This window comes from Dunckerocampus dactyliophorus, chromosome 3 (genome assembly GCF_027744805.1).
Source record: "Dunckerocampus dactyliophorus isolate RoL2022-P2 chromosome 3, RoL_Ddac_1.1, whole genome shotgun sequence".
Lineage (NCBI taxonomy): Eukaryota > Metazoa > Chordata > Actinopteri > Syngnathiformes > Syngnathidae > Dunckerocampus > Dunckerocampus dactyliophorus.
The window spans coordinates 1,239,790-1,262,724 of NC_072821.1; the positions used below are offsets into that span (position 1 = coordinate 1,239,790).

At 47.4% G+C, this 22,935-nt stretch overlaps 3 protein-coding genes across 9 annotated transcripts in view; 2 read left to right on the forward strand and 1 right to left on the reverse strand.

The window, feature by feature from the left end:
* Positions 1-9,744, forward strand: part of LOC129178182 (perlucin-like protein) — a 43,437-nt gene extending 33,693 nt beyond the window's left edge. The window contains exons 1-6 of one of the 3 annotated variants that reach the window (XM_054770152.1): positions 8,731-8,762; positions 8,824-8,912; positions 8,987-9,126; positions 9,202-9,333; positions 9,398-9,509; positions 9,580-9,744. In XM_054770152.1, coding sequence (XP_054626127.1) covers positions 8,843-8,912; positions 8,987-9,126; positions 9,202-9,333; positions 9,398-9,509; positions 9,580-9,647 — 522 coding nt within the window. In that variant the 5' untranslated portion in view covers positions 8,731-8,762; positions 8,824-8,842 and the 3' untranslated portion in view covers positions 9,648-9,744. Of the gene's footprint in view, positions 1-8,730; positions 8,763-8,823; positions 8,913-8,986; positions 9,127-9,201; positions 9,334-9,397; positions 9,510-9,579 lie in introns of those variants that run through there. The other 2 variants (XM_054770153.1, XR_008569759.1) reach the window with 2 other exon arrangements.
* Positions 7,291-19,575, reverse strand: katnb1 (katanin p80 (WD repeat containing) subunit B 1). 5 transcript variants are annotated; one of them, XM_054770147.1, is made up of 23 exons: positions 19,360-19,575; positions 18,901-19,055; positions 18,611-18,741; positions 18,407-18,524; positions 16,259-16,359; positions 16,133-16,174; positions 15,981-16,064; positions 15,790-15,905; positions 15,631-15,702; positions 15,414-15,564; positions 15,145-15,326; positions 14,931-15,079; positions 14,811-14,861; positions 14,686-14,747; positions 14,371-14,610; positions 14,156-14,305; positions 14,017-14,093; positions 13,871-13,945; positions 13,669-13,785; positions 11,315-13,572; positions 9,959-10,036; positions 8,139-8,172; positions 7,292-8,023 (listed from the first exon to the last, which is right to left on the reverse strand). In XM_054770147.1, the coding sequence occupies exons 2-20, from the start codon at positions 18,938-18,940 to the stop codon at positions 13,431-13,433; spliced, it is 2,100 nt and encodes a 699-aa protein (XP_054626122.1). In that variant the 5' UTR covers positions 18,941-19,055; positions 19,360-19,575; the 3' UTR covers positions 7,292-8,023; positions 8,139-8,172; positions 9,959-10,036; positions 11,315-13,430. The 5 variants fall into 5 exon arrangements, with proteins under 5 accessions (XP_054626121.1, XP_054626119.1, XP_054626122.1 ...); XM_054770148.1 differs by lacking the exon at positions 19,360-19,575 and adding an exon at positions 19,115-19,353 and having other exon boundaries at positions 18,901-19,016; XM_054770146.1 differs by lacking the exon at positions 19,360-19,575 and adding an exon at positions 19,115-19,353 and having other exon boundaries at positions 7,291-8,023; positions 18,611-19,016.
* A 466-nt stretch (positions 19,576-20,041) lies between these two features.
* On the forward strand, positions 20,042-22,705 carry cog8 (component of oligomeric golgi complex 8). The gene is made up of 5 exons (XM_054770149.1): positions 20,042-20,552; positions 20,773-20,980; positions 21,065-21,886; positions 21,955-22,123; positions 22,240-22,705. The coding sequence occupies exons 1-5, from the start codon at positions 20,224-20,226 to the stop codon at positions 22,491-22,493; spliced, it is 1,782 nt and encodes a 593-aa protein (XP_054626124.1). The 5' UTR covers positions 20,042-20,223; the 3' UTR covers positions 22,494-22,705.
* The last annotated feature ends 230 nt before the right edge of the window (positions 22,706-22,935 follow it).

Consider the following 22,935-nt stretch of genomic DNA (forward strand, 5'->3'; position numbering starts at 1 on the left):
TCTCTTCTACTCACCGGAGATGTGTCCTTTTCAATCTGGCTCCACCGTCTTCAGCCTCACCTCAAGATCTGGGCTCTTAAATACCTTCAATGACGCCTGCAGGCCAGCATTTGCAGACTGGTCACATTAACGTGGCGGCACCTTTTTTTCTGTGGTAAATTTGATCAGGCAAATACCTGTCTGATTTGTCTGCTTGGAAAATAACATATCCTACCTGCGGCCATCTGGTGTGTCCTATTGCATTGCTTATTCACTCAGTAAATAGCACTGAATGTCTACACTCAGTATCAAATCGGTTAGGATAGTTTTTGCGGATTGCATTTCGAGGTGAAAACAACGTGAAAACCTTGTGAATCTGACAGAAGAAGATTCAGCACGAGGAAGTCCGTCAATCATTGACCAGCCGTTGGCTGTCTCAGTTGGAATACTTTTGTCAGTACGCTTTGATAAGTATACTGTGTTCACTGCGCACTTAGTTGCTGAGGGTGTGAATTTTGACAGTGTAGTGCTGTCCCACATCCATTACTGTTAGTGCACACTTACCAGAAATGCCGATTGCAATATTTACCTTCTTCTTTATCCTCTCCTTTTTAATTGTGAATTGCAACCACTTGAGTTCGTCTCTCCTCTACTGTGACGCCTGAGGTCTCAAACTTGCAGGACCATATTTTGTGGCCCCCTTTCCAGTGTAGACATGCTGTATATACTTAGACGTTGCATGGAGCACTGAGTCGTACGTTGGCGTCGCCGCCATCATGAATGTGGCAAGAGCGAACGGAGAAGACGTCAAAGTTAAAGTGCTCACACTAAAAAAGTTTGAAAAAAACAATATTACTTAAGTTCAGCAACACCACAGGAATAGTTGAAACGGGCAAAACTACTTCATTGTGCAAATCATCGTAAGCACGGCGTTTGATGAGGGTTTGATGATACGGGCCAACTAAATGCTATTTTCCAAACAGTAAAATGATGTGGCGGGCACAACATGCGAGTGAGTAAGGACACCGTGCGTGAGCAGCACGTAGTACGGCCTCCGTACGATAACGTCAGATCGTACGTTGGTCGTACCACTTGCCCAGCGTACGATGCACGCAACCGCTCACGGCCAGGCGTGGCGTGCGGGCCACGTACTCGCTCACCTCGCGCCACCGTGCCCTTGCCACTCTCTCCCCATGTTTTCAGAAAAACGTGGCGGCTGTGGCCCCCCCCAAAAAAAATATACGGAATATAAAAACAGGCATGGTGGGTTGTGGTCGAGGGTTAATGCACAAGGCACCAACGCCGGACAGTCGCCAAAGGCTAAACTACAGAGACTACAAACTACAAACACACAGCCTGACAACCTTCATACAGTATTTTTCCAGCGCCTTCCGGTCTTTGATGACCATCACCCTGGCCTCCTCAGGCAAACACTTTAGTTGAATGAATACTTTGCTATATTACAAAAGTGTTTTGGTGTCATAAAACTTGGTGAAGCAATGAGACCGAGCCCTGCCAATAGCAAATAAAACTAAATCAACTCCTGACAGAGTCTCACCATGTTGAGAGTTTTTATTTCCCAACACAGGCATTGCTTCTGGCATTTCACGCGCGTCCAACATCAAAACCACTGCTCCTTCATGAGCATTTGTTAGCTTAGCTTCACGGCTGTGTCTCTCTTTGCCAATTTGTGTACTTAGACTTGGCAGTTTGAGTGCACACTGCAAGTGCATTCACACTGACATGTTGTACTCACAATGGCCAAAATGGTGAGTGTGCATTGTTGGACACTTACCACACTCAAAAGTCGCCATGTTGGCTACGTAGCAGAAGGGGCGGGATTAACTTAAAATAACAGTGGCTGACGAGCAACCCGTAGCGATGGAAAGTACTCGGGATTCCATTCCATTTTCCTCCGCTTATCCGGGTCCGGGTCGCAGGGGCAGCAGTCTTAGTAGGGAAGCCCAGACTCCCCGGTCCCCAACCACCTCCTCCAGCTCCACCGGGAGGACACCAAGCCGTTCCCAGGCCAGCTGTGAGACATAATCCCTCCAGTGTGTCCTAGGTCTTCCCTGGGGCCTTCTCCCGGCTGGGCATGCCTGAAGCACCTCACCAGAGAGGCGTCCGGAAGGCATCCGGACTAGATGCCTGAGCCACCTCAACTGGCTCCTCTCGATGTGAAGGAGCAGCGGCTCTACTCTGCTCTCCTCCTGGATAACCGAGCTCCTCATCCTGTCTCTTAGGGTGAGTCCCGCTACCCTAGGAAGAAAACTAATTTCAGCCGCTTGTATCCGCGATCTCGTTCTTTCGGTCACGACCCAAAGCTCATGACCATAGGTGAGGGTGGGAACATAGATCGAATGGTAAATTGAGAGCTTTGTCTTCCGGCTCAGCTCTCTCTTCACCACGACGGTCCGGTACAGCGACCGCATTACTGCAGACGCTGCGCCGATCCGCCTATCGACCTCACGTGCCAACCTTCCCTCACTCAGGATACTATAGTACTCGGGATATGAACGATAAACCCATGCGACCGGATACCAGAACATGAACAAAATGCTGGTGTCCACAACTCACATGTATTTCACAATGCATTTCTTTCTACTGTTCTTTCATTATTAACTGAACACCTGAATGAAAAGCAGGCTTGCGGGCACCTCATGTGGTCGTGGGGGCTACCTGGTGCCCGCGGGCACCACGTTGGTGACCCCTGCTTGAGATGAATCGATGGTGGGGACATGCACCGGGTATCACAAGAGAAGCTATCGGTTGCTACTGTCTTATCAACGTGGGAGGATTGTCGCGCATGCTCCATAACTTGCCATGGCTGAAGATGAGAATGCTAACCACCGGCCAGCTAGCTAAACTAACCAACTAAGTTGTCTCACGACGGTCTAGTCCCACTGACGTTTGTACATTTTTTGGATTAATTTCAAGAAGGGTGCAAACTTGACCAACCGGACCAACAGAGGCGAGTATGGTAACTTCTCTGCTTTGTAAGTTGATTACTTTGAAATGTTGCCTCTGGAGTGTTGAACACACAATGTTCGGTCTGAAATGTTGTACTATTACCATTGCTATTGTCATGATTCAGTGTTGTCGCTTTGCTGCCGCCTGTCTGTTTTCTGTTGCAGTGCATACCATACCCCAAATTACTCATGTGAATCACCTGTGACCAATTACCTGGGCCTTTATCAGCTGCTGCCAGACCACAACCAGTTGCCAGTTATTCCTTTGCCTACCCTGCTTCCTGCACCTTCCTTCCCTGGCTCCCAACTGGTCTTTATTACTCTTTGCCTAGCTGCCATTGTGATTCCTAGTATCGTGTATTTTCCTGCTCTGTATGCCGTTTTTGCTACAGCTTCCTTAGTTATTGTGTGTGTTTTTTCTTCCTGCCTTGCAGTGTTTTTTGTTAGAGTTTTTGGCCTTAGCCCTGAAGCTTCTTAGTTGAGTTTTTGTACTTTTGTTGTATTTTTGTATATTTATTACCTTTGGTAATAAAACGTATATTTTTTCACCCAGCGCATTTTCCTTCTGCATTTTGGGTTCCAACACTTGGCTTTCAGCCAATCGTGACAGCTATGACATTTTCAGGATGGGATTGTTTACTTTTCTAAGCTAAAACAGCATTTTCATTGCACCCGTGTGACAAATACTTCTGTTTGCTTGGCTGTGCTTGCAAGAGACGTGCAATTATGTAAAGGGCTTTGCACTTTTTATTTATTGTGTATTATAAATTGGACTGAAGGTTAACACCAGGGATGTCCGATATTGGCTTTTTTTTTGCCGATGACCGATATGCCGAAATTGCCCAACTCTGTTTCTGATAGCGATACCGATATGTGTAACATGACATATCCTCTCATGGTGGAATGAACACATACTGTATCTGTTGTGAAGCTCATGGACACAGCATCAGCAGTTAGCTTCTCAACGTGGCTGTAAACAACATTGTACAACATCTGACCAACACCTGCCATTACGTTTTAAAAGTCAACAGAGTAGCCATTTACACTCTTTTGACCATCAAAAAGTCCAGGGAAGAAAATCAAGTGTGGCAATGTTCATGTAAGCCTAGCACTGGTAGTGCAGCAGCTGCTGCGGAGCCAGAATGTTTTTATTTGCATGGCCATCCATCAAAGCCGTCACATGACTGGAGGTGTCTAACGCTCAGCGTAGATCCGATGTGAAAGTGAAAAGGAAAAGTAATCTGCCTACCATGTGTATGAATGAAAACACACTCGATATCATACGAAAAAGAAACATGTTCACAGACGTCCCCACGGACTCTCCTAATCGAGCGCGCGCACACAGCGTCAGATTTTACCGTCGCTTGCTTCCGGGAATTGTTACATTCCTACTGAGGATGGACGGCGTATCTAGAAGATGGAAGGCGCAAGATAGTTTGCTGCTCACCACCACATTTGTTTACATGCTTGAGAGGCGGCTTGATGAGGTCATCTTTGGCCCGCCGGCAAATACGGGAGCCCATTTTTGCAGAGCTGCTGGAAATGTGAATTTCTCTTGGAGAGTAATAAAGTATCTATCTATGTATGTCGTGGAATTAACACTGTGACTGCCTTTCTGTTTGTTTATTCAAGCACATTTTTATGTGTCATGAGAGTCCGGTGGGCCGTTAATATTGGACGTCCCTAATGGTAACATGTAAGACTTACAGTATCTTGCTGTATTTTGATGCGAGAGCAGCTTGATGGAGCTCCAGCAGGACCCCCAGGCAGTTTGGCAAAACCGGTTTCCTCCAGTCCGACGGATCCAATCGCTTTTCAGGCCATCCGATTGCCAAACTGCCAAACACTGTAAGCTACGCATATATCTGGGGTGTGGATGAAAGTTTATAGACAATTTATCTGCAAATGTTCAATATTGGTGTTAACTTATAAGCTCATGTAATACAATTTTATACTTTTTGTGCTGTTACACTGTAGCCTTCACTTTCATGAATTCCTGTCTGTCCTGTGCACATGTTCTTGTGTGTACAAGCTCACGTTGCTATTGCATAGCCTTGCTATTATATAGCCTGCACAGCAGCGGCTCTCCACCTCTTACCACCACCACCACTTTTGCTGAGAGTATGGGTGAGTGTTTTTAAAGTTGCAGTATACTGCATACAGTGTATTTAATATATTCTCTAATGTGCCAATCTCACTCCTCTTGCCTCTGATAGCCCCAGCTGCGCTGCCTCCGAGGGTACCTTTTCCACGGGAGTTGATGTTTCTGCCACCAGACAAGACAGACCACAGAAGAGACCCCAGGGCCTGCGCCATGTAAGTTATTTGTCTTTCTGTGTGACTGCAGCTGATATTAATCAACACAGTGTACATGTCATTTTAGAGACTGTATGCTCTCCCGGGAGAAATTACAAAATGACACATTCCCCAATACATAAAACACATTAGTAAATTGCTTAACACATCCTCTTCACTGAATACCAGCCCAAAAAAGCTGCAACAAACACAGCAGCTCTGGCAGTCGCTAAGCACCACCACTACTGTGCCTGTATTGACACTGCCTGCAGCCACGGTTATTCCTCCATCACCACCTGCTCATACCCTGATGGGGCAGCAGCAACCACCCCCCTTGTCCAAAAAAACTCATACAAAGAAATGTCTGGCCTGTGGCCAACGCAAATCTAAATATGAAGGTGATGGGACATCCATTCATGCAGCTGAAGCAGGGCCCGAATAGCCCCCACATCCACATAGGCTTTCCAGGACAGCCAGGGGGTGTTCTCCATCTACAGAGAGCAGGGGATGGAAAAAGAGAAGAGCTGGAGGGAGTTCCAGGACTCTCCTTTCTATGAAAAGGAGAAACAACGGCGGGAAAGTCAATGAACAATATATTATTCATAGCCGTTTATAACATATGAATAATATTTTACATTTGAGAGTGTTTTCGAGTGTGATGATAAATAAATATTCTTTGTTACCTTGCACTGATTTTGTATTTTATTTCAAGCGCTGATATTAATAGAATCCTGATGTGAATAATTTGTTTGTAGTGATATAGAGAACATTGGAAATAATATATTTATTATACACCCTGTTGGAGAAGAATAATCAGCAGATTTCCTCGTGGGGTGGAGAAGAAGGTGAGTCGACTGATGTTTTGGCCGGATTCGAGCACCCAAACTCATTTCTCTGAAGGCTCTGCATTCTGATTGGCTGGAAGTAAATGCCAACTACACGCGCCTGGGAGACTGGGAGAGCGCTGACCACACGGCTAAAACTCCGGACTGTCAACCGCGTGTCCAGCTCAGCTCTTAGAGCAGAGGGAGTGAGGTTATACCAACACTGCGTGGCTTCACAGGCTGGCATCCGTTACGTCCAGCATTGTCCCACCAAGGGCGCCACATGATTGGTTACCCGCAGAGCCACGTCACAGGGAACAGCCAATCAGTGCATGATTCCAAAGACATCGAGTCCACATTTTTGCCATAAGTTTGGCTTTTAAAGGCTGTGGTCTTAAACTTTTGATCAGCCTATTTCACTTTAAATGCTTGTTTGTTTTCGTGTCACTCCCTTTTCTCCTTTTGGCATTTTGAAGCTCTACTTAGAACCTCCTAAAGAGCCAACCGTGAAAAATGTACATTCTTGTCATTTTTCAACGATTCTTAAAATTATGATCAGCGGTGTATAATTAATGAACATTTTCCAAATTATTCAACACAGAATTATGTAAATGAATGAAGGGCAAACTCTGTTCCATAATTCATTGAACATTTAGATGTTACTCATCGTCACGCTCTGCTGGAAGTGCTCTGCTGCCACCTGTCTGCTGTCTCTTGCAGTGCACTGCTGGTCCTGCCGGGGCGGAGCCACGAGCACACACCTGAGAGTGAGCTTAATCAGGCCTTCCTAAGCCGTGCTGGGACACTCCTCACTCATTGCCAGATGGTTTCATGGACTTCACTCTCTCCCCGGTCGACCATGACCTCGTGTTGTGGTTCTCGTGTGTAGCTACTTTCTCCGAGCATTCTTTAAGTACAGTAGTTGGTCATTGATGATCGCTTTGTTCTATATTTGTGTTTTTTATGCTTAATATCATGTATAATATTTACATAAGAATCCATATTGCATGTATGTATGTCTTCCAACTGGCATTTTTTTTTCCAAAAAAAGTGCAGCATTTGGCGGTCATTTTTGGAACACGTAACAAACGTTTATTACAAAATGCGGCATTATTACATAATGTGTTATTACAAGGTGCGCATTAAAAGTGAAGGACAGGAAGAGTGTTTTTGCGTCATGCATTTATTCGGTAATTAAACAAAGGTGAAGTAGTGGAGCTCCACCCTCATACTGTACCACCGTGCAATGCCAGTCTGAAAGCGGCATACACCCCTCCACAATGCAACCCAACCCAACACCGCCAAGAAGGCAGAGCTTAGACACACTCCTCCATTGCCTGGCAACACCTCCCCTTGCTGGTAAAACACGCATAGGTGTCCAGAGTGTGGTGCGGGATCTGTGGAACGTGGCTCAGTGCAGAAATAAAACAAAACAAAGCCTAAATTCTCCCAACGTAGATATAAACGGTGGTTATCAACTTTGTCAAATCCAGTTCTCAGGTTTGTGCTGCTACTTGTCCTCCAAAATGGAGCCATCACGGCCGGTGTAGTTGACACAAAATGAGCAAGTAATTGTTGTGGAGCGTTAGGAAGAGTTATCACTGCCAAAAATGTACACTGCTGCCGTCAGAGAGAGCAAGCGAGGACAACTGTCTTTTTTCATTTTTGACTGATGTCTACATTGTTTTCATATTTTACTGATCTCAATAGTAGAATGCGTGTGTGTGTGTTTTTTTTGTTTGTTTACTGCAGGCTATAATGTGGTTTTTTTTGTTGTTGTTTTTTTTACTCTGTCGGGATGACCGACACGTTCCCGCAAATACAATGAATGCATTTTGATTTTTTTATTTTTTTAATAAAATAGGAGCAGTGTGACAACCCACACCCTTGTTTGTTCTTCAACTGGCTGGATGTTACTCAAGTCATTCAGAGGCAGATTCTGTGGGGACGTTTTCCCTGTTGGAAATTACATAATCATCTCCTTGGTTGAATACTTTGACTTGGGACACATTTAGTCAACAAACTTGGAAGTTATATTTACACAATGTGACACATAATTGCATATACTTACACTGCCGGTCAAACGTTTTAGATCACTCCAATTTCTGTGATGGAAAAAAACACATTTTTTAGTGTTAAGTTGGTCTCTCTTCCATTGTTAACTCCCTTTTGTCTTGCCATTTTTGTGTCAACTAAGGACTTTCTCCAGTACGATGCTGTTCAACTGATGCTCACGAGGATATAGTACCGCCGTGTACTGCAAACACTGTTTTTATGCAGACAGAGGAGGTAGTAAGTCCTCCGGAACTTGGAACAACCGTAGGAATAAGTTGCACCGACCGCCAAGGCTTGATCTGCACAGGCAAAACCTATCCTAACCAATCTGATATTGAGTGTAGACGTTCAGTGCTGTTTACTGATTGATTAAGCAACACAATAGGACACACCTGATGGCCGCAGGTAAGCTACGTTATTTTTCCTGGCCTCCTTGACTCCACCATGAAGACAAATCAGACGTTAACGTTATTTGCCTGCTCAAATTTACCAAAGAGTAAAAAAAAGGTGCTGCCATGTTAATGTGACCAATCTTCAAATGCAACGGTTGGCCTGCAGGCGTCATTGAAGGTATTTAAGAGCCCAGATCTTGAGGTGAGGCTGAAGACGGTGGAGCCAGATTGAAAAGGACACATCTCCGGTGAGTAGAAGAGAAACATGGCAGAGGTTGATCAGAAAAATGAGTGATGTGCTGTTCCCAGGTCAGACTCATCCTGAGCCATGCCTTCTGCTGTGACGACTGTCCTCCTGATGGGGGCGCTGATGGTCGTGTCGGCCTTTGCTCAATCTTGTAAGAAGCAAAGCGTCAGCGATACCGACTCTGGCGAGCAGCAGACAAAGACTGACAGTGTTTGTGTGTCACAGACGACTTTGATGGGTTGGATACTCTGTGTTCCAACATTGAGCTGGAAGAATGTGAAAGTGACGTGTGTGGGGTGTACCGCCTGAATGAAAACAGCTGTGTCAAAGTATTGACCATAGAAAAGGATTTCGCCAACGCAGAGGTGAAACATCAGCAGACAAAAGCAGCAGAAATAAACATCTTCTGGTTCTAAACTTCTTCGTTGTCCTCCTACCAGCAAACGTGTCGAATTTTCCAAGGCAATTTGGTGAAAGTGCAAAATGCGGACGAGCACAAGAAGCTGCTGTGTATGATGTTACGGCTGTTCCCGTTCCGGCTCCACTACTGGATCGGTGCTCTAAGAGAAAACGTAAGCAGCCAACACTGATGATGAAGCGTGGATGAAGAGCTCGAAATGGTTGTCTTTGTTTCAGGATGATTTCTACTGGGCTGATGGAAGTGGAAAAGTGGAGTTTGCTCCATGGCGTCCAGGTCAGCCTGACAGATTTAACAATGAAGAGAACTGCGTGTGGATGAACTCTGGCAGTAAGTTCGACTAAACATCTGAACGTCTGTCTCGGCATGACACTGAATGTCGTCTCCTGTCTTTGTCCAGCCTGGGGTCCATGGAACGACGTCTCGTGTGGTTGCAAGGCTTCTGTGGCGTGCGAGATCGCAATGTGATTGTTTTCTTCTCCAAGAGTCGACAAGAGCAGCCGCTCAGCCTGTCTACTCACAAACACCACTTTTACAGGAGTCGCAATAAACTTCAAGCATCTCATCATTTGTTCCTGCTTCTGCTTTCATTCATTTCACGTGCGTCAAAACCACTGCTCTTTCATGAGCACGTGTTAGCTTAGCTTCACTGCTGCGTCTCCATTTGCCAATTTCTTATTTTAGACTTAGCTGTTTGAGTGCATACTGTAAGTGTGTTCACACTGAGATGTTGCACTCACAATGGCCAAAATGTTGTGTGTGCATTGCTGGACACTTACCAACCTCAAGAGTCGCCATCTTGGCTACGTAGCGGAAGGGGAGGGGTTAACTTGAAATGATGCCGCCTGAGGAGCAACCTGTAGCGATGGAAAGCATAGACATAAAGAATCTACAAGCAGGGCAGCAACACATGTATCTATATCAGACCGTTCAATTGGCACTATGAATTGAACTTACTGTAACCCAACAAAGTAATAAGGGACGCCTGCATTAGATGACAGGGCAGGTAGAACTGGCCTTTGTTATATCTGTCATACAATTTTTTTACTCTTTGATTCAAACCTGAATTTAATTTGACACATATTTACCTTGGAAACAAATGTTTTTATTATTTATTTGATTTTTTTGGTGGCAAATAACAAAAAGAACAGAATAAAATAAATACCTTTCTTAAACAGCCCTCTGCCTAATTAACACACCACGTGGAAAAGGCTTCTTGAGACGTCATCTGTACTTCTGTGAAGAAGGTGTCGGACGTTTCGCTCCTCATCCGAAGAGCTTCGTCAGCGAACTAATAAGTGCTGGTAGCCTAGGCCTTAAATACAGTAAGAGTGGGCGGAATTGGTGTGCCAACACCCTCCTCCTATTGGTTCCTTACACTAAGCCTGGGCGGCGTTGTGGTCTAATCCTCTCCTGTTATTCACACCTCCGATAAAAGGGAAGTGTCGCTCCCTGAGTTGGGTATGAACGACTCTGATACTGGCTCGTTAGCATCTATTGTTCTGGCTCGGCCCTGGCTTCACCTCATTTGCAAGACTAAGAGCTGTGGGTTTTGGTCTCAGTAACCTGCTGAACACAGGGTCCAAATTAAACCTCAAACCACCATTCCGATTCAATGATGGGTTCTGTTGTTTGACAAAAATAGCTTCCTTTACTCCTCTTTCAAACCATCTGTTTTCTTTGGCCAAAATCTTTACCTCGCTGTCCTCAAAAGAGTGATTGGTAGCTTTAAGGTGTAGATGTACTGCTGATTGAGGCCCACTAGCATTGTCCCTGCGATGTTGATAAAGCCTTTTTTGGAGCATTTGCTTAGTTTCCCCAATGTAGTGCTCTTTGCATTCCTCATCTTTGCAGTGGATGGAATAGACCACATTGCTCTGTTTCTGGTTTGGAGCCTTGTCTTTAGGATGCACTCATTTTTGTCTCAGGGTATTTACTGGTTTGAAATAGGTAGGAATTTTGTGTTGCCATAAGATCCTCTGGAGTTTTTCGGAGACCCCCGCTACACCACGTGTTGATGTTCATTAAACAACTTTGACACACGACATAATTATTACTATGACAACAGAGCAGAGTTGTGAAATGACTTTTTTTTTTTTAACCTGAGCTAGCATTACTGCTAACTTAGCACATACCTCGTGAATGCGGTAGCCACTTGTAGCTTCAACGTCGGACAAAAAAAAGAGCACTGAACTAAACCCATTGCTTCGTTTTCTTTTTTTTTTTTTTTTTAAACACACGGAGTCTGAAGACCTTAAGTTAGGTGGGTAACTCCAGCTTGTTAGCTAGCTGCCGCCAAGTTGAGGCTGAGTCCCTGCTAACACATAACCAATAAAAGAACATTAGCTTATGGTTCTCCAATGGATAGTTAGAACCAAACCAAGGGAGAACGTTGGCTAAACATTCTCTCTTGTTTACGTAGCAAACTAACAAGGTTTAACGTTGCCTGAATGTTAGGGGACCAACCAACAGAAACGTCGCCCTGTGTGTCTGTCGCGAATGAATGGGCTCTAAGAGCCGGTTCGCGTCGCCGGGAGCCAATTGGGAGCCGATTAGTTTTTTCCTCGTCTTTTTTTTCTGTGAAAGGCGAATGTCATTGATCAAGATGTGTGGCGGCGTCTCTGTGTCTACTCTGAGCACGGGGAAGGGCCGGGTTAAACACCCTGTGGTGCTCTTAGAGCCGATTTGTTCGTCAGAAATTTGCATGAAGAGATTCGACCTATTTTGGTCTTTGTTTTGTTTTTTATATTTAAAAATATATATATTTTAAACATACATTATAATATATTTTGCAGCTGTTCATTGAGGTTTAAATAAATCCATTTCAATAATAAACATTTGATATCATGTATTTTTTTGACATTAGTATTTGATTTTACATAATACACATCATTTGGTAATAAATTAAGACAAGCAAAAAATCTGAGGAGCCACCTGCGAGCCAACCAAAAGAACTGGCTCTCTAAAAAGAGACAAAATTTCTACCACTTGTTACCTCCACACAGCATTGGTTTGGTTTTTTGGTTGCTTCGAGGAAGGTTGGATTGCACTGGTTTATAAAAGCACAAAGCGCTTAATGTGCACTTCCACTTCCATATTACTGCATTATCATTCACAGCGATGCCATAGTTCGCAGTCTGGTTGGCTTCTGGCTGCTCTGCTCTCGAGGGACAGCTTTTCTCTCAACGACAAATATCACCTTTTCATCTCGCGAGGTGACATCTCGTGACACCCCTGGTAATTACAAGAACATACAAGTTCTAAAAGTATCGCTGCACCCCTAATGTATACGTTGACGCCTCATTGAGCGGGTTCGTCCGTCACATCGGACGTGGCAGATGTGCCCCGTGACGTAATGGAAGGAAATGGACCAAACTTCAGGAAGCACGTGTCCCTGTTGTTTGGAGGCTGGTGTCCCCACAGGTATCCACGGTATCATGCACAGGGCTTGGTAGTATCCGCCACAAAGTCAGCAAATTCCATTTGGAAAATGATGTCATCGCGGCCAAACACAATTCAAAGTATTTGTTTCCGTCTCACCTGTGAAAGGTAATCCAGTGAGACCTGGTTTGGACTGTAAACCGTTTGGTACAATCCTACGCAGCGCATGAATGATGCATTTTCTCCGTTTGCTCTTGCCACATCCAATATGGCAGCGCGTTGACGGATGGTTCAGCGCTCAGTGTGGCGTCCACATATACTGTATAAGCAGTGAACACAAGTAGTAGAAGCAGGTAAACACTGCGATCGTCATTTCCGGTAAGAGCGTGACGATTTCATGTATTTGGGACAGCACTACACTGTCAAAACTCGGGTTCCCAGTATTTCCTCACCATCCTTGAATCAACACCTTGATGTGGTGGTGAACACCTGGGAGATTTGGAGTCAGGGTTGTGTTCGTGTAGTCCGAGAGCGATTCAACAGACTTCGGTGAAGAACAGCACCTCGTCCAGACGAGGGCCACCAGCACCTCTCACGTGGGACCACCCCCACACAGATGCAGGAGTCTGAGCTTGTGGGTGAGGCAGAGGTTCTTCCCTGGTGTAGAAGATGACTCAGGAGGTGAAATCTGGTGGCACCACCTTCAAGTCCTCGGCTGGTTTTACAAAGAACACGACGTTCTCGTTTTGATCCCAGGCGAGGACTTTAGTCCAAGGACAAAAGTCGTCTTCAGGCTGGAAGAAACAATCCTGGTCTCCAAATATTTGTAACTTTATTGAAAGTATGAAAAGCTCTTAAGAGTCCGTCTTCTCAAAGGGCGTCGTCCAGCGGTGCCATCAGCAGCTGCAACTCTCTGAAGGCGCAACCATGGCGACCGACCTGCGACGCCTTGTTCTTCACCACGTTGTTGACATTCTTCAGCTGCTTGCAGCACATCCTGCACTTGTGGTGTCTGCAGGGTCACATGGCTCATCATCATCATCATCATCATCATCATCAGGGTGATTGAGGTGACGGCAATCAAGGTGGACAGCAGGGGGCAGCTCACCGCTCCTCGCGTGTGATGTCCACGCCTACCGATGGCGCCGCTCTGAGCGTGTCGGAGATGAGCGGCCAGAAATACTTCATGATGATCTTGAGTGACGTGCAGCCGCACTGTATGTAGCTGCCCAACCACACACACACACACACACACACACACACACACACGTCAGCAACAACGCACAACCTCTGTCCTGTGCTTCACTCACCTCTCGTATTTACTCTGCAGCAGTTTGTCAATCTGAGGAAGACTCGTCATGCACACGTCCAGTTTCCATAGCGACCTGAACACAACATCCACACATTCACTACACTACACTTTGTGTGTGTTCATGTGCGTGTGCGTGACACTGACGGCTGCATGTTGACAATGTTGAGGACATCCACGACGATGGAAAGGTCGTTTATGGAGACAGCGGCGTCCAGGGCGCACTGTGCGGACAAAAAAAGAAGAAGCGGTCACAACCGTGCAGGAAGCGGGCGAGCAGCGTTACCTTGATGCCCTCGCGGGCCCACACGGCTCGCACGGTGTCCAGGTTCTTGTGTCGGCTGCTGAGCATCACGCACATGGTGTCGTGACCTTTGCGGATCTGACTGAGCGCCTCATCGTCGCTCAGAACCGCCGGCCTCTTGTCGGGCGACGACTGCGGAAAATGAGACGTCGTAAACGCGCACGCACACGCACAACAGATAAAGGGTAGAGACTCACAGGGAGGAAGTCAGCCACGTTGAGGCCGATCGGCTCGTTCCTGGCGATGGGGAAGATTTTAGGATGCGGTTTGCCGGAAGTCTGAGGAAGCGGCGGCAGCAGTGGCGGCGGTGGCAGTGGCTCGCTGAGGGGGAGGGCGGGGAACACTTGGCCTGCGGCGGAGGGGGGGGGGTGTTTGGCGCAGGTGACCACTGTTGGCTCCACCCTCTGGACGGGTGTGGACGAGGCTAGCAGAGACGCCTGTCACACACGCACGTACGCACACACACAATCGTCACCAACACATTTGATGATGACGGTGATGCCTTCACTGACCTGCTGCTGGTCGGGAATAACGGGCGCGTTGTGGACATGTCGCCCAAACAATGAAGAAAGTTCTGAAAAGCGGAAAGAACAGCGAAGATTATGTCATCAGACAACATCACGGCCGCTCGACTCACCGTCCTCTGGGGGGGCGGGGAAAGGCTCCAGCACCTTGGGAGGGGTCCGAGCTGTGGACACAAGTGTTCTGTGTGGGAATTTGACCATTTGACCGTAAAGGAGCGTGACCTTTTACCTACAGATGGCGTTCTTGGGCTGGAATATTTCCTTGTAGTCTTCGGCGTTGTGGATTTCCGCCGAGGAAACTTTCTCATCCGCCTCATCCTCGCTGGGGCTCCGCCTCTCGACTTCGGGACTCCGCCTATCAGCGTCTGAGCTGCACTTGACCCTGATGACGTTGCAAACATTGGAACGCCAAGTCAGCAAACATCCCCCGCCCCGCCCCACTCGCACCCTTGAGAGCGGCAGGCGGTCGCAGGTCGCTCGTAGCTGCGGCGTAGCGCGCCTCCTTTGGGCTCGGCCGATGGCTGCTGGCTCTGGACGATTCCCGGGAGCGCGGGGGAGGCGCTCGTCTTGACGCGCTTCAGGTCGACCACGTAGGACGCCACGCTGCTCAGCTGGTGAGACGCGCCGATCTGGCGGCGGAGGAGACGGCGTGACGCGTCTACAATCATATCCATAAAAGTCGGGCTTTGAGGGGGGAAAGGGGCGGAGCTACGCACCAGCTGCTCGTTGCAGACGGCGAGGTCGCACACTCGGCCCCACCCCACCGCCACCGAGTCCAAGCAGCAGTCAGGCTCCCAGCCGTAAACTCGTAGAAAGTCCGTGGAGCCGCTAAACAGGCAGCTTCCGTCTGGACTGAAGAGGATGCACCTGTGGCGTCACAGGTCAGAAATCAGGTCCCTCATCGTCTCATCCGACATTCTCATCAGGACTCACCTGACTGGACTGGCGTCTCCCTCCAGCGAGGCCACCATGGAAAACTTCTCCAGGTCCCACAGCTTCACAGACCTGCAGCACACACACACACACACACACACAATGGCTGGCATGTTCGAATTTGTGGTCTTCTGATGAAGAACGCAAAAATGAACGTACCTGTCAGAGCTGCCGGATGCCAGGAGGTACTCATTGGGATGAAACTGGATGGCGTTGACGGCGCCGCCGTGTGCAGTGAACTCGCTGATGGTCTTGGCCTGCATCAGGTCCCATAGCTGCGGCGCAAAACACGTCAACGCGTCAACTTTCCGTGCTCACCTCAGCCCCCCCGCCGCCTTCAGGACGCCTACCTTGACGGTGTGGTCGTCGCCCGCTGACGCCAGCCACTTCCCGTCGGGGCTGAAGGCCAGGCTTCTGACGGCCTGCGTGTGACCCTGCGAGACGGCACACGACGGTCACGTGACGCCGAAAGAGCGAGAGGACTTGGCGGCGCGCATCTTACCTTGTAACTGTACAGGTGGCCTTTCCTCCGCACGTCCCACAGCTGACAGCGTACGTCACATGGTGTGGAATATCACATGGTCAAATCAGTACACACACACACACGCACACACACACACGCACACACCTTAATGTTTGTGTCCGTGGAGCTGGAGGCCAAAAAGTCTCCAAAAGGATGAAATCCCAAACTGGTGATGTTAGCTTTGTGTCCCGTCAGGGTGCGCAACACTGGACAGAAAGGGAGGGGTCAAGTATAGCACAAGTGTGTAAAAAGTGCGGCCCGGGGGCCATTTGTGGCCCATAGTGGGTTTTTTTCTGGCCTGCGGCACATTCTAAAAATAGAATTTAACAAGAAAACTACAAAAAATTTTTTTACAAGAATAAAGTCAAACTATTAATGAAAAAATTTGTAATACAAGTCATCATTTTATAAGAATAACAATATTATGAGCAAATATGTAATTTTAGTAGATTGTTGAAATATTTTTGTAATTTTTTTATATTTTTATATTTATTTTCAATATTTTTTTCATGTTGCAATATGAAAAATAAAACAACGAATGAAGTTGTAATGTTGTGAAAAACAAGTTACTGAAAACGTTATCATGTATCAAGATAAAAAGAAGTTGCAATTTTCTAAGAATAGAATAATAATAAAATGGGAAAAGAGAGTTGAAATAAAATATGTGTGTTTTTTTAAGTCATAACATTATAAGAAACAAACAAAACTAAATAAAGTTGTCATTTTGGAAAGTTGGAAAATTAGGTAGAGAATAAAGTGAAAATATTTTGGGAATAAAATCATAATGTTATGAGGAAAAAAAACGAAAATTATGTAAGAAGTTTAAATAGGTGGATTTTTTTTTTTTTTTAAACAGCGAAAATGGGGGAGAGAAAGAGCAATGACCAAAGTTCATGCCAATAATAGATGCAGTTTTTTCTTGACATATAGAGAGGTGGGAAAAGGTGTTTGGCCCCTTCCTACTTTATTGTTTTGCATGTTTGTCACACTGAAATGTTTCAGATCATCAAAGAAATGTAAATATTAGTCAATGACTACAGAACTCAACACTTTATGCACTTCTTAAATGTAACGTTTTATTATGAAGGAAGAAAAAACATCCAAAGCTGCATGTCCCTGTGTGGAAAAGTGATTGCCCCCTAAAGCTAATAAGTGGTTGGCCCCCCTTAGCAGCAACAACTGCAATCAAGCGTTTGTGATAACTTGCAATGAGTCTCTTCCAGCGCTGGGGAGGAATTTAGCAGAATTGTTGTCATTCAGCCACATTGGAGGCTTTTCCTTTTTAAGGTCATGCCACAGCATCTCAATAGGATTCAGGTCAGGACTTGGACTAGACCGCTCCAAAGTCTTCATCCATTCAGAGGTGGACTTGCTGGTGTGTTTTGGATCATTGTCCTGCTGCACAACCCAAGTTGCTTTCAGCTTGAGGTCACCAACATTCTCCTTCAGCACAATTCATGCTTCCATTCATCACAGCAAGTCTTCCAGTCCTGAAGACCATCACACTACCACCACCATATTTTATTGTTGCTATGATTATTTTTCTGTAACGCGGCGTTACTTTTACGCCAGATGTAATGGTGTAAAAAAAGTTCCAAAAAGTTCAACTTTTGTCTCGTCAGACCACAGAGTATTTTCCCAAAGGTCTTGAGGATCATCAAGATGTTTTCTGGCTAAATGGAGACGAGCCTTAATGTTGTTTTTGTTCAGCAGTGGTTTTGGTCTTGGAACTCTGCCATGCAGGCCGTTTTTGCCCAGCGTCTTTCTTATGGTGGAGTCATGAACACTGACCTTAACTGAGGCAAGTGAGGCCTGCAGTTCTTTGGATGTTGTTGTGGGGTCTTTTGTGACCTCTCGGATGAGTCGTGGCTGCGCTCTTGGGGTCATTTTGGTTGGCCGGCCCCTCCTGCATTTTGTGTGTTCAATTGTGTTGTCATTGACTAATATTTAAATTTGTTTTATGATCTGAAACATTTAAGTGTGACAAACATGCAAAAAATAAGAAATCGGGAAGGCGGCAAATACTTTTTCACACCACTGTAAATATCAAAGCGGCCCTTACATCCGTTTGTTTTTCGCTAAAAGGTTTGGACACCCCTGGATCAGCATGTTCAAGATCAGGAAGTGTGATGTTCACACGTGTCACGTTTGCTTGAGCAGCTCTGCTTGTGCGGTTCCTTTTGGTCAGAGTGTGAACGCTGTCACCAGAACCCTGGCGCCTTCAAGAGGCAGCCTGATGGCGGCTAGACTCACTCTTGGCGGCCTCCAGGTCCCACACTCGTATGGCTCCAGACTGAGAACCCGTGGCCAGCAGCTCCTCAGACATGTTGAAGTGAAGACACTCGACTGGCTTCTTGTGACCGCTCAGACTCTGAACACACACGGGCGCGCGCACACACTTGAAGATGTGATGTCATGGACAGCGGGTAGCGTTAGAGAGCGTGAGTGATGGAATACCATGATGCAGTTGGCCTTGCTCACAGACCAGATGTTGACTCTGCAGTCTTCGCCACCGCTGGCCAGTAAACGACCAGAACTTTTTCCCAAAGACACGCAGGAGACTCGACTGGTGTGAGCCTCAAACTCCTCTGCGCACGCACGCGCACGCACGCGCGCACACACACACACACACACACACACACACACACACATCAGCTGAAGGTGTAAACAACACATGTGTGATAACAAAGAATGGAGGCATGTTTATGAACTTCATCTTGTCATCACAAACAGGAAGTGACACTCACGTAGTCGCCATGAGATCTTAGTGGCGCTTGCGGCAGCCATGACGGTCCCGGCGGCTCAGACTAATGACTGGAACACACTGGAACTCAATGGGACGCCAGACATCAGCCTGGTCCACCTGGAAAGACAAGTCCTCTGCCACTGAAGCTAATCGTGCCTGTCAACACAAACACACTCTGCTCTCACATTCACTTCAAATGACAGCAGCATACTTACGTGAAGTTGAATAAAAAGACAACAATCATCAAACCGAACGTGAATACAAAACACAAAGTACAATTGATTGAAAGTGTCGACTAATGATTGGCGTTGAAATGATTTGACAGTAAAAACACAGAAAACAAGTAGCTTGTTTCCAGCAAAAACTCAACAGTTCAAGCTAATTCACACAGATAGTCTGTAAAGAAGAGGTTCAACTCTTTTCCACTACAACCAGCTAGCTAGCTAATTAGCGTTCTTACTTAGGCCAGCTGGCAAAGAAGCTACATGAAGGAAGTAGCAGTCGGTGAGTGCTCGCCGGTTCCACTGCGGGCCAGGTGAGGCAAAGGCGAGGTCAAAGTTCACCAGCTAGACGCTTGATGACGACTTGTTTACAACAACAACAACAAAAAGTTGTGGCTGCTGCACAACCGCATCTTAGCAACTGGACACTTCCGCTGACGTCACATGTCAACGGAAACGATCGCCCTCCAACTTTTATTCACTTGCAAATTTGCAATGCAAATTTATTCTTGTTTTATTTAATAGTCCTGAAATGAAAAACACTACATACTCGAACGTACAAGCTTACGAAACTGTCGTAATCCGATCATCAACAAAGTCAGTAAATGTGCAATTGTCATTACAACTCATCAAGGAACAATATTAGAAATGTTTTTATTTACTCACTTTATTTTTTCACATTTACAGCTTTGCTTGAGTTAGCATATGACCTCCTGTATACACTTTATGTGTCGCTGTCTTTCAACTTCAAATTCATAAATTCCCCAAAATATTCTAGCTTTTTTTAACAAAAGACATTTCTTCTAAAATGTTGTCTCTTCTTAAATAAATTAATTTGTTGCGAAAAAACATAATAGCTTGTCGTTGGTGCTGTTGTTCCTGCACGGGCCACTAAGCGGCGGTGGCGGATCCGTCTGCGAGCTGGTCCGCGCCAAGTGAGCGAAGGAAAAGGAGGAAGAATGAAAAGAGGAAGAAGAAGACGAAAAGAGTTGACGTTATAACGACATCTGTGCTGGTTTTATTCTTAACCTTCCCCCACGTCGTCTTCCTGACCGTTGACGCGGTCAATCGAGACTTCTAGTTGTAACGAGAAGCCGTCCAGTATGGCGGCGGTCGACGTGGAAGACGAGAGTATTTTAGCGTCCATGTTCCAGGATTCATTCCCGGACAGCTGGAGGGACAAGCCGGACTTGGCGGCCTACTTGTCCGAACTCAGCTCCTTCGGTGTGGACAAGCTGAATCGAGAGGAGGAGCGCCTGGCCGAGGAGCGGGCTCACATCCTGCAGCAGACCCGGGAATTAGCCTTCTCCAACTACCAGACCTTTATCAGGACCGCCGACTGCACGGAGCACATCTACCGAGACTTTGGCCGCGTCGAGGCCAGCGTGTCCCGCCTCCTGGATAAGCTACCCGCCTTGGGACAGAGATGCAGGTGCGACTTCTCACCTTTATGTCCAATAAGTCCAACGCGACGTCATCAAAAGTCCTCAAAGGAGGACACCTTTTTGTTTTTGTCACCTTGACAGCCGTGGTACTCAACACGGAACCTGTACAAGAAATCGTGACGCACATGCGACTGGTGGTCAGCCATGTTTGTTGTTTACCTCCTGCTTCCCAGCCTGAAAAGTGACGTCATGACGATGTGCCTGTAGGGTGTTCGTGAAGGAGGCGGAGCAGATGGCAGCCAGTCGCCGCATGAACAGTCTGACGTTGAACCGACACACGGAGATCTTGGAGATCCTGGAGATCCCGCAGCTCATGGACACGTGTGTTCGGAACGCTTACTACGAGGAGGCTCTGGAGCTGACTGCCTACGTTAAGAGGCTGGAGAAGAAGCACTCGGAACTTCCTGTCATCCAGGTGATATTCTTCTCATTCTCACCCTGATCTTACGATCATTCCAAGCTGAAACATTCTGTGGTGTGCGTGCATGTGTGTGTGCAGGGAATCGTGCAGGAAGTGCGTCAGTCAGCCCAGCTGATGCTGGGGGGCCTGCTGCAGCAGCTGCGGAGCAACACGCAGCTTCCCACGTGTCTCCGAGTGGTGGGCTACCTGCGGCGCATGGACGTATTCACGGAGGCGGAGCTTCGTGTCAAGTTCCTGCAGGCCCGCGGCGCCTGGCTGCGCTCTGTGCTGGACGCCATTCCCGAGGATGATCCATATACGCATGCGAGCAAGAGCGTGGAGGCGTGCAGGGTGCACCTCTTCGACATCATCACGCAGTACCGCGCCATCTTCTCCGACGACGACGACGACGACGCTCCTTCGGGCCGGGTGGCGGTGAACGAAGCGGCCATCTTCCACGGCTGGGTGCTCCAGAAGGTTTCAGACTTCTTAGAAACTTTGGAGCGGGACCTGCAGCGCGGAGTCGGCGGGCGCTTGGACTCCCTGCTGGGACAGTGCATGTATTTCGGCCTGTCCTTCAGCCGGGTGGGGGCGGACTTCCGGGGGCAGCTGGCGGCCATGTTCCAGAAGGTGGCAGCCGAGGCGTTCCAGAAAGCCACGTGGGAGGCGGTGGAGGAGTTCCGGGAGAACATGAGCGCTTACACTCTGGTGGCACTGCCCTCCGTGCTGGGCGGTACTGCGCCCCCTGCCGCTCCCGGGGTCCAGCCCGGAACACTGCAGCCCCCAATGAGCCTCCTGGACTTCCACCCTCTGGCCCACTTCCTGAACAACATCCTGACTTCCTTCAATGAGCTCCGCCTCTGCTGTCCTCTCGGCCTCGCCCACCATGTCACCACCCACCTGCAAGACGCCCTTCACACGGTAAGGTGGCTGCGGGGGTGGGGGTGGGGCATGACCACAAGAAATAACCACATCTCACTTCCGGTCAGGTGACGCAGCAGCTTTTGGCGTTCCATCGTGCCGAGGAGTCGGCCTTCAGCGAGCGCGAACGGGAGCTCTTCATGCACATGTGCCGTGTCTACGCCCATGACCTTTTGCCATTCATCAACCGCTGCCTGCAGACGCTCTTTCCACCCCAGCAGATGGCGCTCGTCCTCGGTTAGCACGCACACAACACACAGCTTCCTCTTATTCTGAATCAAGAGCTGACCATTTCCAACTTCGCGCTTTCTGGAGACACGTACATCGTTTGTCAGCGTGTGTTTTGCGTGCAGGCGTTCCGGCCTCCCAGCTGCACACTTTGGAATGCTTGGGCCGAGTGGACGTGAAGGAGCTGGTGGAGCCGCTGGGATTCTTGTTGCCGGACGAAGACTTTAACGCAGAGCGGGGCGACTCTCTGCCGCCAGAACCGACAAGTGACCCGGATCCCGCCGCAGAGACGGAGAAGAACGCCGAAGTGACCGAGCAGACTTCCGAGGAAGGAATGAAGGAACTGAATGAAGCGTTGTCATGGAAACCGGAACTCTGAGCTTGTTCCTCTGCAAGCTGGAAGGACTCATTTCTGCCACCTAGTGGTCCTTGCTGTTGCTAACTGTGATAACAGACAGGCTTCAATGAATAAATACAATAGCTGCAGTGTTTCCCATACAGTCTCGCCGCTTTGCGGTTCCAATTTTGCAGCTTCACTCTATCACACTTTTTCAAAAATATATGAATAAATGATGCTGTTTCATGCTTGAATACGACCTGTTATTGGCAGAAATAAATTCATATTTTATGTATTTTTTACACAAATTCCCCACTGGCCATCTAGACAATCCAGGTATCAACTTATTGGCACCCCATGTGAGTAATGGTCTCACTTTGGCCACCCCAATGAAAAATGTCCCACTGTTCACACGGGAAGTGCTGCTCTAACCGCTGGTTTATACTAGGGACCGTCAATAAATTACTATTGCGCTGAAGAGTTT

Excerpts from the sequence above, each read along its gene's own strand:
- katnb1 (XM_054770146.1), bottom strand. The coding sequence starts at position 18,829 with ATGTGTTGTTTACACCTTCAGCTGATGTGTGTGTGTGTGTGTGTGTGT. Across the intron at positions 16,175-16,258 it reads CCACGGACACAAACATTAAG|CTGTGGGACGTGCGGAGGAA; the intron begins GTGTGTGCGTGT and ends GTACGCTGTCAG. Across the intron at positions 14,094-14,155 it reads GGGCCCGCGAGGGCATCAAG|TGCGCCCTGGACGCCGCTGT; the intron begins GTAACGCTGCTC and ends TTGTCCGCACAG.
- cog8 (XM_054770149.1), top strand. The coding sequence starts at position 20,224 with ATGGCGGCGGTCGACGTGGAAGACGAGAGTATTTTAGCGTCCATGTTC. Across the intron at positions 20,553-20,772 it reads GCCTTGGGACAGAGATGCAG|GGTGTTCGTGAAGGAGGCGG; the intron begins GTGCGACTTCTC and ends ATGTGCCTGTAG. Across the intron at positions 21,887-21,954 it reads TGCAAGACGCCCTTCACACG|GTGACGCAGCAGCTTTTGGC; the intron begins GTAAGGTGGCTG and ends ACTTCCGGTCAG.